Consider the following 16,877-nt stretch of genomic DNA (forward strand, 5'->3'; position numbering starts at 1 on the left):
TTGAGTTACTACAGAATCTTTGTTGGCGATTCCAACATATTAGTGGATTATCCAACATCGATCTCCTTTGTAGTATACCTGTTGCTAAAGATGTAATACCTTTAGAAAAGTTTAGGGATACATCGATTATAGAAAGCATTTGCATTTGAAATATGTCCGCACCTAATACATTCTGTAAATAGTTTGGATCATAGGGAACTGAGTACAACTTTATGAATGGACTATCTATGCATGCTTTACAAGCCATTTTTTATCTAGGTCCTAGGCCATTTTCTACTTGCAAACTTATGAATGTATTGGATAAGTCATATGGTGTTATACTTGATTCTAGTAGTGATATTACTGATTTTAACTTTGTAAAAGAACCTGTATTAAATTCTATTCTACCACAATATACACAATATTGCATCTTCGAAATATATTGAGAAGTGATTTGGTTCCATTCCTTTAGAAATTTATTGATGAATAGCCATGAGGAGAAACTCGGTTGTAATCATCTTTTCTTGTTTTCTATGCTAATGTAGGAAGCACGTTCTCTCCTTTCAATAAGAGACCTTTTCATATTTGTAAAGTAAATTATATGTTGAAGTAGAAGCACCTACTTTATTTTCCCGTTGTGGATGAGAGCATTAAAAATGACTTGAAATTCTCCAATTCAAATAATCTACAAACAAAATATAAAGGTTGTTAACACTTTATTATTTTCACTCAAAATTTATAACGTCTCTAGTTTATGTTGATACCAATTTGAATAAAGCATATAGGAATTTTAATGTAGAAGCATATAGCATTTCAAATATAGAACATGGTAAATAGATCTTTCTTTTTGCACATAGGAGTTTGTGTTTAGCATATATTTGTAGCTATTTGAATTTGGGATATAGCAGTTTTCATTTATCACTTTGTATATATTTGGTAGCAATTTGAATTTGAGATATAGCACTCTAAATTTTGTACATATCATTTTGCATTTAGAATTAGCACTTAGCATTGATCAACTAGCATTTTTGCATTTAGCAAATAGTACTTTGTATCCAACACATAAACAAATAAACTTAACCACACATTCATGTGGGGGGAGAGTCGGCACATTTCCTCTCCAAAAATTATAAGACCAAGGAACGTGCTCTTCCTTGGGTTCATATGATTTTGCATTTTGCACATAGCATTTTGCATATAGTATGTAGCAATTTGAGTTTGGTATATAGAACGTAGCACTTTGCATTTTGCACATGGTACTTTATTTTTAGAAATGTATGATTTTGTATTTTGTACATAGTATTTTGCATTTTTGAAAATTTAATGGATCAATTTTTTAGTACAAAAAACTTTGAGGTTGTTGGCAATCGCCCATGCGTAGCAGCTCAAATTGCAAGCATCAATAGCATGGCCATTGAAGCAACAAGGACAAGCTACAAGAATGCCAAGCTAATGCCAATCGAAAACTCTGAATCATCAAGCTGCCTCTACAAGGTTTTCAAGAGCAAGTACCATTAGGAGCAACTTGGCGCACAAGAGCTACTTGACTACTTGAAGCTACATCAGCTTGAAGAGATCAAGAACACTCAATGCACATATTGGAGTTCTCCCACTGTGCAAACTGAAACCAATGGAGGACTGGTGCTAGCGGAGGAAGGTGAGCTGGCCAAAAGGTGCGGACAAGACTAGCTCCTGAACGTTCTATCACCGGATCTCTTCACCCAAGAAAGTGATAGTGATTCTAACTCAAAAGACGGGGAACTTGAGCCAAACATTTGCAGTGGACATACAAATATGAACAATCATACTAATCATCACGCTGCCTCTTGAATACTCTGAATCTTCACACTACCTTTCGAATACTCTGAACCGTCATGCAGCTTCTAGAATCATGTGCATCTATGCATAGATTGAAGCTCTCCCATTGTGCACTTTGAAATCGATGGAGGACTGGTGCTAGCAGAGGAAGGTGAGCTGGCCAAAAGGTGCGGACAAGACTAACTCCTGAACGTTCTATCACTGGATCTCTTCACCCAAGAAAGTGATAGTGATTCTAACTCAAAGGACGGGGAACTTGAGCCAAACATTTGTAGTGGACATACAAATATGAACAATCGTACTAATCATCACGCTGCATCTTGAATACTCTGAATCTTCACACTACCTTTCGAATACTTTGAATTGTCACGTAGCTTCTAGAATCGTGTGCATCTCATTACAGGCTGAAGCCAAGAAAACGATCCTATGAACTATTACTACATCTACAAGTGAAGCCAATAAAAGAACTACTCTGGAACTTCTGCTGTTGCTCGTCTATATGGTGTACGAAAAGAAACGCCATTAATTACTTACACATAAAACACTTTGGCTCTGTGGAAAACAATTAAAGAGTTGACACACGGGCAGTCACATGGGCTAGAATGAGCCATTTATAGGCACACAAATGGTGGGCAGTGGCCAGTCTATAGCATCGTTTCACAGGTCAATGGGAGTAAAAAGGGCTGCCAGACTAGTTGAAAAAAGTTAAGTGCTCGGTGTCAGCAGTACATTGATAAGGTACTTAGATTAGATGATAGTGGACTCAAGTTATGTAAAACTTGGCACTAAAGATCATATTCATATACTCGTGGCTCTGCCCCCTCCAAATCCAGCTTTTATGTGAGTAGCTTCAATTTCTCCCTCACAAATACTGACCTCCATCATATTTTCAATGCTAAATCTAAAGGATTAACTGGTTCAAGTAACATGTTGAACTCCCTTCTTGTCCCACAAAAATGGTAAAAATACTCCATCTGATCTCTAACACAATAATAATTTGGAGGAGGTGAAGGCTTGCTCTTGCATGGGCTGAGAGTCCCCCTTGTCAAGAATTTGTATTCGTGGTGAGCATCTCTGCAAAGAAGCAACCAAATGTCAGGTACATTGAGGTGAGCTTAAACTTTCAAGGTGGGATAAATGATAGGGAAAGGGATTTTACCTCCTATCTATGGCCATTAGGCTCCGTCTGTGGACACTGCAACCATGCAACAAGCATCCAATTAGGTTTATCCTCATTGTTATATCCGGCAAATTCTCTTCGCTAGTGTCTTCCTCTTCATTGCTTTCTTTGGAGGAAGTAGTAGTTGGATTTTTCAAAGGAAGAAATTCCTCAAGATTAGCCCTATCGCTTGTGCTCTGTAACTCAAATCATTGTTTAAGTTGCAACTCACTTGCACTTGAGGCCTCCTATGGGATGATGGCCACATTCAGCTAACTGCTCTTTGGTTTTTATACAGATGTAGTATTTTCATGGACCTCCTCCCTCTAGCTGAGATAGAGGAGAAATAAAGACAGAGACAGAGAACTACTCTTTGGACACCTAAATAGTTGAGATAGAGGAAAGATATAGATAGAGATAGAGAAAGAGATAGTGGCGGTGGCTCTGTCCCCTCTAGCTTTTATGTGAGTAACTTCAATTTCTCCCTCACCAATAGTGACAATTGCAAATCACTTGAACTTGAGGCCTCCTCTGGGATGATGGCCACATTCAGCCAACTGCTCTTTGGACAACACCTCAATAGCTGAGATAGAGGAGAAACAAAGACAGAGACAGAGATCTGCTCTTTGGACACCTCAATAGTTGAGATAGAGGAGAGACAGAAATAGAGATAGAGACAAAGATAGTAGCAGAGGCTCTGTCCCCTCCTTATCTAGAGTTTATGTGAGTGAGTACCTTCGATTTCTTCCTCACCAATAGTGATAGTTGCAACTCACTTGAACTTGAGGCCTCCTCTGGGATGATGGCCACATTCATCCTGTTGCTCTTTGGACAATACCTCAATTTGAGATAGAGGAGAAACGAAGACAAAGACAGAGAACATCTCTTTGGACACCTCAATAGTTGAGATAGAGGAGAGACAGAGACAGAGATAGTGGCAATGGCTCTGTCCCCTCCAAATCCAGCTTTTATGTGAGTAACTTCAATTTCTCCCTCACCAATAGTGACCTCCATCACATTTTTAGTACCTTTGGCAGAATTTGGGAAAGTTACTATGATGAAGGATAGAAAAACCCTGCAGAGTAAAGGGGTGGCATTTATCCTCTTCACCTCCCAAGAAGTTTTGCATAATGCCGTGCACGTAATGAATGTTTTGAAAGCATGTAATAACATAGGAGCCTTAAGTAAGGCAGGCTTATACATCATCAAATATTTAGCAGTTGTCTCAAGTCAGATGTTATCCTTGCAAATAGCATGTATGCCGAATGTGGAAATCTAGATGAAGCACATGAACTCTTTGACCAATTGTTGCCCAATTGAGATATAATTTCATGAGCTGTAATGATTGCAGGGTATGAAAAATATGGGCATGGTTTTAATGTTCTGCAACTTTTTGACAAAATGCAGCAGGAGGGCTTAAAGGTAGATAAAATTATGTTTTTTGTGCATATTAAAAGCATGTGGCAGCATTGCAGCCATAAGATATACATGTCCAAATAATTAAAAGTGGGTTTGTCTCAGATATTGCCATCAGCAACATTACAATTCACATGAATGCCAAATTGGGAAACCTGAATGAGGATTGGAATGTGTTTGAGAGACTAACAAATTGAAATGTGGTGTCGTGGGGTGCAATTATATTAGCATATGGTCTTCTGGCATTAGAGCATTTTGCAAAAATGCAGGAAGAAGGTATCATGCTAGAAAAAGTAGTATTCTTTAGCATCTTGAAAGCATGTGTAAATATACGAGCCATTGGACATGGCAAGCTAAAACATGAGTAGGTTCTTCAAAGTGGACTTGAACTAGATATGGGGGTTGGAAGCACCATCATTGACATGTATGCTAAATGTTGAAGTTAGAGATGGCACACGAATTATTTGACATGTTGCCAGATAGAGATGTGGTATCATGGGGTGCAATGATATCTGGATATGCACAGCAAGGAGATGCTGCTAGTGTTCTGGAAAGGATTCGAAATAGTTCATACACGAAGAGATCAGACTTTTGGTATACTGCTGTGCAAAATCTATCTGCAAGTGGGTCTCTATAGAATTTGAGGTCACCTCCAACATCCATGTTGCAGGATTATAGTCATCCCTTATCTTGTGTACTCCTGGAATTGCCTATTCATTAAATGAAAAGGCACTGTTATGTTTGTTTTTGATTGCTCACTATGAAGTCCAATTGAATATTTTCGTTTTACTTGAAAGTACTTAATAACATTGGATGATCGTTCTCCCAAAGGGCCAGCATAGATCACTTGCCCTCCCCTTTTTAACAATAGTAGCTACAACACCAAAACATTGGACTTCAGGTAGTCTTTGATATGTTACTGTTCCTGCTGTAGTATTACATGCATTTTAAATCTGTCTATGAACTGCACACAACTAAGTCTAAAAGATAGAACTTATAGTTATAGGACCTACCTCATCAAATGCTTCAAAGATGGCACATGTAGTGATAATTGCATTCCAAGATGTGCCATCTGGTTGTAGCTGCTCTGCAAGTACTACCTTGACATTCACAAAAAAAAAAAAGGTGACCTTGTTTGAATGAAAACCTTCAATCTCCATTTGAGCAAAGATACAGAATGCAGGCATGCTATGTGGTGAATGGTTGATTGGATGCTACATGGGCAGAATATAGATATCCTTATTAAATTGAATTTAGGGTAGCCTCAAGGGCCACCCTGTTAGTACCATGGTCTAGCAATAGACTTGTTGAGGGCACTGCACACGAGCTAGCGCAATACCTAGCCGAAATGGGGCCAATAGAAGGGATTTTACAGGCTTCAATGGTAGGCTTCTTGGTTTGTTCTAGGTTGTCAAGAGAAGTCTGCAAAGATGGTTTGCAATAAGGTTGTCAGGGCAGGTTACACCAAATCATCTAGAAGGATGTAGGAGGTGGGGCTTGACTGCCTTGCCAGAATGCAATCAACAAATTGTGCATATCTAGTAATAATTGCACACCACGACCCCATATCTGGACTTGACAATTTTGTCAAACACATTGCATGCCTATTCAAGGCTTCCACATTTCATATGCATGTAAACAAGATTGTTGCCAACTAGTAGATCTTATTTCTGCCCCCACTATTGATCTTTTCGTGAATCCAAAAGCCCTACCCTAAAGCTCCAATCCTGCATGCTTTAAGAACACACAAAAAAGTCACTCTATCTGGCCTAATGCCATCCATTGCAAGAAGACCATGCCCATGCTAAGCATATCTTGCATTCATTGCATGCCTTGTCACTACATTAACTATCTCAAACTTCATGTCCTTCGTCGAGAGTCCACATTTGGCATACATGTCAATAAGACTACTCCTATGGCCATATCTATTTCAATTCCAGTTGTGCCAATCTAGTGATGCATCAACCTACCCATCGCTATGGCTCATACACTACCACATGCCTTTGAGCCACTCAGGATAGTAGCTTTGCTAGGCTTTGATACCCTCATCCTGCAATTTTCAAAATAGAGACCCACCTGCAGATAGATTTTACACAGCAGTAAACAAAACTGTTTTGATTGTGGCGTTTTGATTTACCAGTGTTGCAATCCCGATTGGAGAGAGTATTGCCTGCTGTGGCGCTTCACTTCCAGGGTGGAGCAACCATGACTCTTTCCAAGAAGAATATCCTCTACCCATGGAGTAAGGATGTCTATTGCCTAGCGTTTGTGCCAGATGAGAGCATGTCTGTGATCGGCAACATACAACAAGATGGCTTCAAGGTTACCCTGGATCTACGTGCTCAGAGAACTGGGTTTTAGACCAGCCAATGCTAAGTCGCCTTGCTCATTGTTGATACGGCAATTGCAAGGTCATCCTCGCAGTTTCTAGCAATCATAAAATTTCAACGTGAAAATCATGTAGAGGATTGCCTAGAACAATACGAGGATATAGCTTTACCATAGAGGATGTGTATTACTTTATTGCCTTCTCTTTGAGTGTGGGATCGATTAGAGGGAAGGGGTGAGGGCTGAGATTATGGGATTGAATCCCGATCGGAGAGAGTATTGCCTATTGTGGCACTTCACTTCCAGCTTGGAGCAACCATGACTCTTTCCAAGAAGAATGTCCTCTACCCATGGAGTAAGGATGTCTACTGCCTAGCGTTTGCACCAGATGAGAGAATGTCTATGATCGGCAGCGTACAACAGGAAGGCTTCAAGGTGAAATTCAAGACTCATGTCCCATAAGAATTTTAGCATACACTCAATTCACACATCTTATCAATTCACAAAATTGAGCAGATCTTTCCAAGCTCGTTTGCAAAAACTCTCCAATTCAGTTCAGAAAATTGAGATGATCTTTCCAAAGCTAAGCATATAGAAGTGTGATCAACAAAAGTAGTTACAAGCTAGCAAATACAGTAGAACTATTGCACAGAGGGAAAACGTAGTGAAGTTCAAGCCTAGTATCCCTCCCATCGCTTCGTACAATAATACTCGCAATTGGGGTGCCCAACGTATTATCATCCCTTGCCCTTCTACGTTCAGCCCATCTGGCAGAGCTTCCTTTATTGTTCCAGATTTTGCATTCGAATCCATATGGCAGAGCTTCTACGTTCAGTCCATCTGGGAGAGCTTCCTTTATTGTTGTTCCGGATTTTGCATTTGAATCCACTCATAGAACCCACAGAAACGGTTGTTTGCTCGCCACGAGCCCGAATGCCATTTCCTAGATCTCCACTGTAGATATCGCGGCAATACTCCCCAATTAGGAAACATATAACACCGAAGAGGCTTGCTACGTATCTAACCATTGCATTCAATCGTCTTCATCGCACAAGCTCGCACCCACTCCAACTGTAGATACCGCGGCAATACTCCCCAATTAGGAAACATATAACACTGAAGAGGCTTGCTGCGTATCTAACCATTGCATGCAATCTTCTTCATCGCACAAGCTCGCACCCACTCCAACTCGAAACAAGAAGAAGGGAGAAGAGGGCCTAGAGTGTAAAGGTTGGGCACTCTTTTCAACAGATGCTTGTAGGATTGGCTCTCTAAGTCATGGAAGGAGTTTATGATAATACAACGTTCCTGCTCCAAGCATGCGAATTGCTCTTTGATTTGGGTGAAGAGCCACCGCTCACAGTCCTCACCTAATTGCAAGGTCATCCTCACAGTTTCCAGCAATCATACAGTTTCAACGTGAAAACAAATGGAAGATGAATACACAGGGCTACCAAGACTTACCAGGCAAAGACGATTGAGAGAACAGCACCAAGCGCAATAACAGGTGATGGCGATAGAGAAAACAGCACTAGGAGGAGCCACTGCAGCTATGGCGATGGTGAAACAGGAACAATAGCAAGCTTTGATGATCACAATGACATGAAATTTCAAAAGAAGGAAATCTAGTAGGGTGGACGACAAAACAAGGTGATTTGAGTAAACATAGCAAGAAGGCTAGTTGGACGAGACTATGGGAAGCAACGTTTAATTTGGAGAAAGTTTCTTGAATCAATAAAAAATGAAAATGAAAATTTAAACCTAAACCTGACACGTGGCTTCACCAGAACCTGCCTAAAAACTGGCGCGAAACGTTCATTTGCATGTGGTTTGTAGCGATGGTTGTCTTCTTCTTCTCATCCCTTTCATGCTTTCCTCCCTGGCTATGGCGACCTCAAGCTCTGCCCTCCTTCTTTCTTTGATCTTTCCATTTCGCCAATGACAGATCCATGGCTCCCCACCGTCGAGGATCTGCTTCTACCAAGCGTCAACCGCAGCAGCACCTCCCAATTTCATCTCAGCCTTCTCAACATGGTATCCATCGCTTCTTCGGTAAGGATCCTCGCAGTTCCTCCTCACTTGCTGTTGTTGCTCCTCGCTCTGGCACCCGTTCCACATCCCCTCAATCCGCGCCTCAGCCTTCCCAAGGTACTCCCTCATGTTTCCCTCTGCCAATCGCAACAGCGTCATTTTCAGTCCAGGCAATTGGATTACAGACTGCTGGTTTTGATTGCGCAATATTGTCTGTGTCAGATTACATTCTTTGCGAGACGGCAGTTTGTAGCAAAGTTTCTATTAGGAATCCGGAAGTGACTCCTGTCGCAGGGGCCGCTGACAAGAAGCAGCTTTTGGCTGCAAATACTCGGCGGAAGGACAAGCGTTTGAGAATTTCTCCTGGCATGGTCTTTCTCCCATTCTTCACTACTGTCTGCATAAGACTCGTTTATCTTTTGTCCTCGTTTCAGGCTTTTGAGGAGAAACACCAAACGTGTGCTTTTGTTTGCTCACGTACAGCTAATTCAGCAAAGCCAGGATGATGTATGGGATCAGGTGGTGTGGAGAATGTCACCCACAGCAGAACGCCTTCAAGGGGCTTCTGCAGTGGACAATACAAATCGGACGACAAAATTAGATGTATCTGCTCTGCAATGTAATAAAAACGCGTGCAACCTGCCAAACGTGCACGATGTTTTGACCAGGTCATCCAGTGGCCCCTCCGAGAAATCGGGTGCCCGTCCTGGACAAAAGGTTGGCGATTGCTCAAGTTTGATATATTGATCGCCCGAAAATTCAAAGTATTATCCACATTACTGAGTTCAAAGAAGCTAAAGCTTTTGAGTGGGATTCTTTATGTCAATGGCAGAGGTCTCCAGGTTTAGCAGGAAAGCTTGAACGGTGGCTCTCAACATCTGAGAGTCGTCCTGTTAATCAAAGGAGCGATTGTTGCGCTGGTGTAGGAGGCTTAAAAAATGTGGCTGAATGCACCACAATTCAAGATAATTCTAGTGATTATCAGCAAACTCCCTCTGCCATACGGGGAAAAGAGAATGTTTGTTTGAGACATATTTCTAGCTTACCTAAATCACAAAGTCAAGGCCAACGTCAGACAGTTTCATCCTCATCATCTCGCCGGTCCATGGTATTTGCCAACTGTTTTGCGAAGTTCAGCATTTTGCATTTTTCGTCTTCAAAAGGAAATTGCTATTTCTAACGTCAACCATATTGCATTTATAGGTGCTAAAAAGTCAAAAGAAAAAGGGAAGTGTTAGGCAGAAAGGATCGGGACAACGACGGCGGAAGGTTAGTACACGTTGCATATGTCATGTAATGTATTTGCTTACACTTTATGGTTGGCATATTGTCTTACCTCTCGAAACTAGGTCACAACCTATTGCAGGCTTATGTAAAACGAAAAGAAAAGAAAAATCATTGCTTAAGAAAATAATTACTTTCTCAATGCTTATAGCATATTTTGAGTGAATGGGATGTAGAAATGTTCATGCAATGTGATTGCAATGACAATTCTTATGTCAAACATAGTTGTATATACTCCAATAGAAGTTCATTTGCAATCACATTTCTTTCCTCACATAAGCATGCTCACCTTCTATGATTTCATTTCTTATACATTTATATTATAGTTCTTGCAATGTAGATTAGCAATTGTCAAAGAACTCGGAATTGTAAAAGGCTTTTGAAGTTCTTCAATAGTACACAATGGTATAGTTCCTCAAAAACTTTGCTTGAACTCTAGGCTCGCTTAAATGCGATCGCTCGATGATTTGACTTACTCGTTCGAAACCACACTATGAAGCATCAACATCATCTCAGACAAAGTTTGAAAGAGGCTAAATCTAAATAGCTTGAATCCCTTGCCATTCAAGATTTGTATGGCACATCAGAGCCTAGTGAGGCCCATGGGCATGTTGCATCAAAATGAATGGAGCATACTTCATGGTCACGTTTGTCATTCCTGATGCTATTGGGACGACCATGCTTGAAGGGTGCTAAACTGCTTCATAATAGCAAGACGATATCCTCACAATAACCAAGAGGTACATGCAAATACTTATGACTATTAGAATGATCTACAGAGAGTGTGAGCCCAAATGTTTGAGGTGGAAGAAGGCTATGCCTTAGACATCAAGAGGAAGCTACTCTCACAAAACACCATGTTGATCACAACGATTAATGCACTACAAATAGCAACCAAAATAATGCAAAAATCCAGAGCTATACATTGCCTTTGACTATTTGGTTTTGAAAGTATTTGAAAGATGTCTCGTGTGTCTATGGCATGCATTAACTTGACTTCGAATTACAGCGTAGTATTAGCATAGTACTACATTCTTGCCAATAGTACATACATTGTAGCATGCTTAGACCCTCAACAAGGCTTTACTTAATGTAAAGAAGTAGAATAAGAAGTCCAAGAATAGCCATTGAACCAAAGCAGCCGAGTTAGCATCAGTGCACAAACCACCAAAGGCTAGGCAGCCAAAGAAATCCATGTGTGGTTGCACAAAGAACTAAAGTTGATCAAGATTAATGAAGAACTTTCTGTATGAATTCCTCAATGAAGATAAAGTGCCTTCAAAGGACATAGAGATGTATTCACACACAAAATTGGAGAAGGTTCCACCAATGTTGAACCAATACGAAATCCCTCTCATTCGAGATGCAAAACCCATGCAGTAGCAAAGTGATACCTAATGAGCCCCAACTATGCAAAAGTGGTGAAGGTGGACATTTTCCAAGTGCTCAAGGCAGAGTCCATTTGCCAAGTCGACCAAAGAAATTGGTAATTTTCAATTTTTATCTTGTCAAGGAAAGCTACCTTAGTTGCCATTTGGAGGTGATCATCTTTACTTTGCACGCCATTTGGGAGTGCGGTACTCCAGGTTCAAGAGGAGCGCTTTGTAGGGATGGCTGAAGCTCCCCTTCATCTCTGTGTGTATTTGCCTTCAATTTTACATTCTCGTCTTTAAGACTAATCACTTGAGCTTCCAAGCTCTCTATCTTGGATGTAAGAAGACTGTTTTTCACGTCCATATCTCGCATCATATCCATCTGCATTTTCCCAATTTGTTTTGCCCATTTGGCATGCATTTCTTCTTGGCATCCCTTCATGTCGTCATTCATTTGAGCACGTGTGTTTGAAAACTCATCCTCTTTGTATTCTTCCAATTTCTTCAATTTCAGCATCTTGTAGCTTACATGCCTCTTTGATAGTGGATAGACATGCTTTGATATTCCCATCCACTACTTTCTGCCCTTTGGTCCAAATTATGCTGTATTTCCTGTCTTTGTCCCCTTTGGTTTTTTGATCGGGTGAGCTTTCTATGGCCTCTGTTTTTCCTCTGATTTTATTGATTTTTTTGCTCTTTTTTGTAGGCCCTTCTTGGTTGGACTGCCCACCACCTAAGGGTTGCCCATAGCAAGTCTTTCTTGATTTTTTTGCGTCAGAGGTATAGGGCTGGAGTCGAGGCATGAGGGTTGTGAACAGCTTCCTTGTTCCTTGTCCTGGTTAGAGGCCTCATCCTGGCTAGGCAAGGACTGCTGGTGGCAGCCCCTTGACCTGTTGGCGGGCCTGGAGCAGCCTTGAGATGGCAACACAGCCCACCCAAGCTAGGACACTAGGTATGGGGGGCTAGTAGCCCGTGCAGCTTGTGTGGGTCCTTGTGTCTTGCATTGGGGTGGTGCGATAGATGGCGGGGGTGGCGTAGCAGATGGTGGGGGTGGCGCAACAAGTGGCAGGGGTGGCGTAGCAGATGGCAGGTGTGGCACAGCAACTTCAGGTGGCTCGACGGCGTGCTACTAGTTGATATATATAGAGAGAGAGAGAGAGAGAGAGAGAGAGAGAGAGAGAGAGAGTATTAAACGTCTTCAAACGAATGAAGGATCTATGAGATTGAAACAACCTGATACAATGAGCTAAAAGGGTGGAGCCTCTAACCAAGATTCAACACCCATGACGAGTACAAATTAGCCATAATCATAAATACACCAATACACAATGAGAAATCTCTGAAGCTTGTGATAGAGTGTTGACGGTTATTAGTACGTGGTCCGCTGTGGTCTCTTGGCCATGGCCCTGTATCGAACTAATGCCATTGTCACTCTTGTTGGCTGTGCCTCCGATTTGGGGAGCATGGAAGGACGGTTGGGTCTCTTGCTTTGGTCCTTGGGCTACTGTCCCTAAGCCATATCCTTGGCCCCTGTCCCTAAGCCGTATTAGTCATTGCTGTTTGTTGGCAAAACTCAGTGATCATGTTCTGAGTGGAGTTGGGTTGTACACTTTGGTCTCGCCTACGTGTCCTAAGCAAATGCTCCTTCTGTCGAACAGCCTCATGGATGAAAGTCTCCAAGCATCTTTGTCTGGGTAGGACAAGAAGCTAGATACGAAGATCATCCCAACAAGAGATTATTTGTAAAGAATTACCACTACCCTATTCTCGTACTCCACCCGTCTCACGGGTCTTGTCTCAAAATGCTGTCTCCCAAGTGAATTCATTGACAATAGGCATAGGGCGCTTTGGGCTTTGATGGGTCTCTGTGTAAAAAGCTATATGTTGTCTTTTGTAAGACTTCGAGGAATTCCTTGGAACTGACCATAGGGGTATTATCACAATTCCAGACAGTGCAAGCCAGGGTCTCGGTGCTCTCAATCTCATAGGCCCCACCCTCTATGCAAGGGAGCCACCAAATGACCATCAGGGGCCTATCAAAAGAGCCGCTCATCTCGACTAGGGCTGGTTTAGCACTTTAGTGTTGACCAAAGCACCGACTTTGGTTTAGCGTTGGTCATGAGCCGAGTGTATGTGCAGAATGGCAAGGTCTAGTTAGCAGTACTCTAGTGTAAGGTTGGCAGAACTAGGGCTAGTTGGCCAGATCAGGCCCGTAGTTGTTCCATATAAAGGCCTTTTTGGAGGGCAAGGCAATTCATTCTACAGGTTGCCCGATTGGATATATTTTGGTCTTACAAAGCTATATTTTTCTTTCACCTTAGCGGACATGCAAATTCTTTGAATTTTCGTCCAAGTGGTGATCAGCTGTTCAACTATATTGAAATATTTTACGCAGGTGCAAAAGCTCCAACAACTAAACATTCATTTTGGTCTTTAGAACAACAAAAATATGAATTTGTACGATTGGATATATTGTAGTCTTACAAAGGTACACTTTTCTATCACCTTAGCAGACATGCAAATTCTTTGAATTTTTGTCCAAGTGGTGATTAACTTCTCAACTATGTTGAAATAACCCCCTGATTATGATTCATGATTGCTACACAAGCCATGTGTCCACCATTGAAATGGAGTGAAGCAGACCTTTGCATACCTTAGTAGGGACAACATATCATAAGCTATCATACTCAAAAACAGCCAATCCTTAAAGCCATAGCTTGTTGAGTTTTTTGGGGTGTGGGCTGATCCCTTCTTGCTCTAGTGCCACAATAGCATTTAGAGGAAAGGCATTGGAGGCCCTTGAAGATGTGATAGAGCGAGAGCGCGAGTATGAAGATGAGGGCAACACAGTCAATGACGGACACTTGGATCTGCATTGTATGGTAGTCACTCGTTAAATTTCAAATGCCTTGAGCCATGAGGGCCCACTCTCGAGGCACGAGAATTAACAATTAAAACTTTAGATGCAGGGTCAATGCATATTAGTAATAAGAAATCTGTAATATTAATGCTCAGTAAATAACCATAGAGCTCTTGGCCCTTGAAAGTAGAAGCAAGATGGCCCATGGAAAACACTACATACTTCATAGTAAGCCTAGGCTCCAGCAACCAAGCCAAAAATTAAATAGTAAAGAGTTAAGATGTAATAATAAATAAAGTTTAAATGGCATGTAATTTTGTCCTACATAAGAATACATTGCATGAATCATGATGCTTAATGCTATTATGTAGTAGCTAGTGAGTGCTCATCATGGAGTTATCCTCATGATCATCAGTGTTCTTAGTTTCATTCCCAAGGGATAATTTTTGACAGATATGACTACACAGAGGACAATGGAATGTGCATCCTTGCTTCCATGCACTCGATAGGAGAGGCCATCACTTGTTGGTACAAGTTGTACGCAAAGTACTACAATGCAAAGATGGGCGTAGTCAACATTGATTGGGAACATATGAGCTTGATTCTTGCCATTATAGTACATGGATCGCTCTTAGATTGTGCTCTTTGATCTGATAGAAACTATAGGGAAGCCTTAGGCAAGGGGGTTTCAAGAAAAGTATAAGGAAGCCTTAGGCCAAGGGGGCTTCAAGACAAGTAGCACTCCAAAAAGCAAGCCAATAGCAAACAATAAGTAAAGTGATTTTCTCAATGTAGAAGTAGAGGCACAACAACGAGTGCCTTTGTTATCATTGCCTTGATGATAAGTAGCTTTATTCTCATTTGCTTCCCTCATCTAGTGCAACAACCACATCCTTCCTTCCATTAGGATCGCCAAGAGCGGTCTCATCAGTGACCACAGAAGGCACGAATCTCGTAGAAAGGAGATCCTCCAAGAGAACCAATTAGAGAGATTTCTTATGTCATAGATATGTAGCAAGGCACAAGGTCACTAATCTTTTTCATAGTGGCAATTTGTGGGATTTGCATGAACACCATGTGGTTGCCTCAATCTTCTCATAGAACAGCTAGCTAAGGTGCTTAAGTAGGCGTTTGGGCACGATCAACAATTAGTTAGCACCAAAGCAACATCATAGAATGTCGAGCTTTGTAATAGTGGGATGGTTGTGAAGCGGACCTTCATTGTCAACCCATTTATGCTGAGCAAACACCATCTTAAGTGCATGGTGTGTTGTCGACCATAGTGCAATAGTCAATTGGTGTGATCGTATTCTCTTCTTAGTTAGCATTCATTCTTTTGGAACCAATAGTATGGGTATAACTAGTGAGAGAGTGAGATAGGCTCCATCTATGTTACGATTCCCCCCTTCCATTGACCTACTGTTGCTAGTTGTAGGCAATGATTGGTTACTCCCCAATTGCATCTCTTGCATTGTCTTCAACCAAAAAGCGGTCTAGACTTTTATTTGTCTCTTTGTAGTCAGCATGTAGCTTGCTTTATCTTCTCATCAAACCACACATCGTTGGAAGCAATCATCGTGTGGATTACTGGATTGTAAGGCTTATATGCTTTTCTAGGCAGCCAACCAATATATATATTTGCTTTTGGAATCAAACTCACCTTGCTTATCATTTGACCCATGAGTGCAAGCTGTTGAACAACGTACGTTAGGCTTCTGTCCCATCCATGCTTCTTTGGTATTGTTGTTGGAAAATTTGGGTTAACTCCCCAGATGTAAGCCCCCATTTGAGGAGAGCATGGGGGTTTAACACCTATAGATGTAAGAGTGGATGGATGAAGGAGAAAGAGGCTGCCACACGGGCAGCACCTTAGCTCCCATGTGGGACAAGCATCCATCTTGAGTTGGATTATGGGCCAACCATAGGGGCAGTTCATCCATGGGACAGCCATGGTGTTGGCCATCTTGTAACCCACCTACACATTTTTTCATGGATCTTATTACTACATTTTCTATTTTTCAGATGATATTTATTTATTTATTGTTCACCGCCTAGTGTGAGGCTAGGTTAGGTTGAGTGAGGGCATGTGTTGTGGGTGTGCCCGCCCCTTGTGAGGGTAGAGTAGGGTAGGGCATTCTTTTGGGCTCGTTGGTTTCCTCTGGGTAGCCCCTCTTGTGGCGCATGGTGCTGGCCAGGTTTGGTGGCCTGCGTGGTCACCCGGGGTGTTGTAGACCCACCCCTTGAGGCCTTTTGTAGGCTGAGGTGGGCTGACCTGCTGGTTGGCCACCTAGACCTACTGGTTGGCCTCTAGGCAGGGGGGGTCAGCCCCCTATATGGCTACGGTTCAGCCCATGGTAGGGCAGGAGGAGGTCGGCCCCTTGTAGAGAGGTAGTCGGGCCAGGAGTCAGGGCCTACACTCCTCATATAGGGCTGTGTAGCAGCCCATTGAGAGGGTTAGGTAGTTGGCCCTTGAGCCCTGCTACCCGACCTGGAGGGCAGGGGGTCAGCCCCTTGCAGGGCTGCATTGCAGCCCCTATTTCTAGGGGAGGTGGGTCTTGTGTAGCAGCTCATTGAGAGGGCCTGAGGCAGTTGGCCCTAGAGCCCTGCCACATGACCTGGAGGGCAGGGG

At 42.1% G+C, this 16,877-nt stretch overlaps 1 protein-coding gene across 1 annotated transcript in view; it reads left to right on the forward strand.

Annotated features, from left to right (window-relative positions):
• The first annotated feature begins 8,585 nt into the window (after positions 1-8,585).
• The window catches only part of EMB2411 (DNA replication helicase), a 154,978-nt gene continuing 146,686 nt past the window's right edge, over positions 8,586-16,877 (forward strand). Inside the window, exons 1-5 of the mRNA XM_087377966.1 lie at positions 8,586-8,848; positions 8,954-9,102; positions 9,215-9,448; positions 9,564-9,839; positions 9,935-10,000. Of these exons, the coding sequence (XP_087234092.1) occupies positions 8,650-8,848; positions 8,954-9,102; positions 9,215-9,448; positions 9,564-9,839; positions 9,935-10,000 (924 nt within the window). The 5' untranslated portion in view covers positions 8,586-8,649. The remainder of the gene's footprint in view (positions 8,849-8,953; positions 9,103-9,214; positions 9,449-9,563; positions 9,840-9,934; positions 10,001-16,877) is intronic.

This window comes from Dipteris shenzhenensis, chromosome 8 (assembly GCF_047967505.1).
Source record: "Dipteris shenzhenensis isolate YYH24624 ecotype China chromosome 8, Dip_SZ_1.0, whole genome shotgun sequence".
Lineage (NCBI taxonomy): Eukaryota > Viridiplantae > Streptophyta > Polypodiopsida > Gleicheniales > Dipteridaceae > Dipteris > Dipteris shenzhenensis.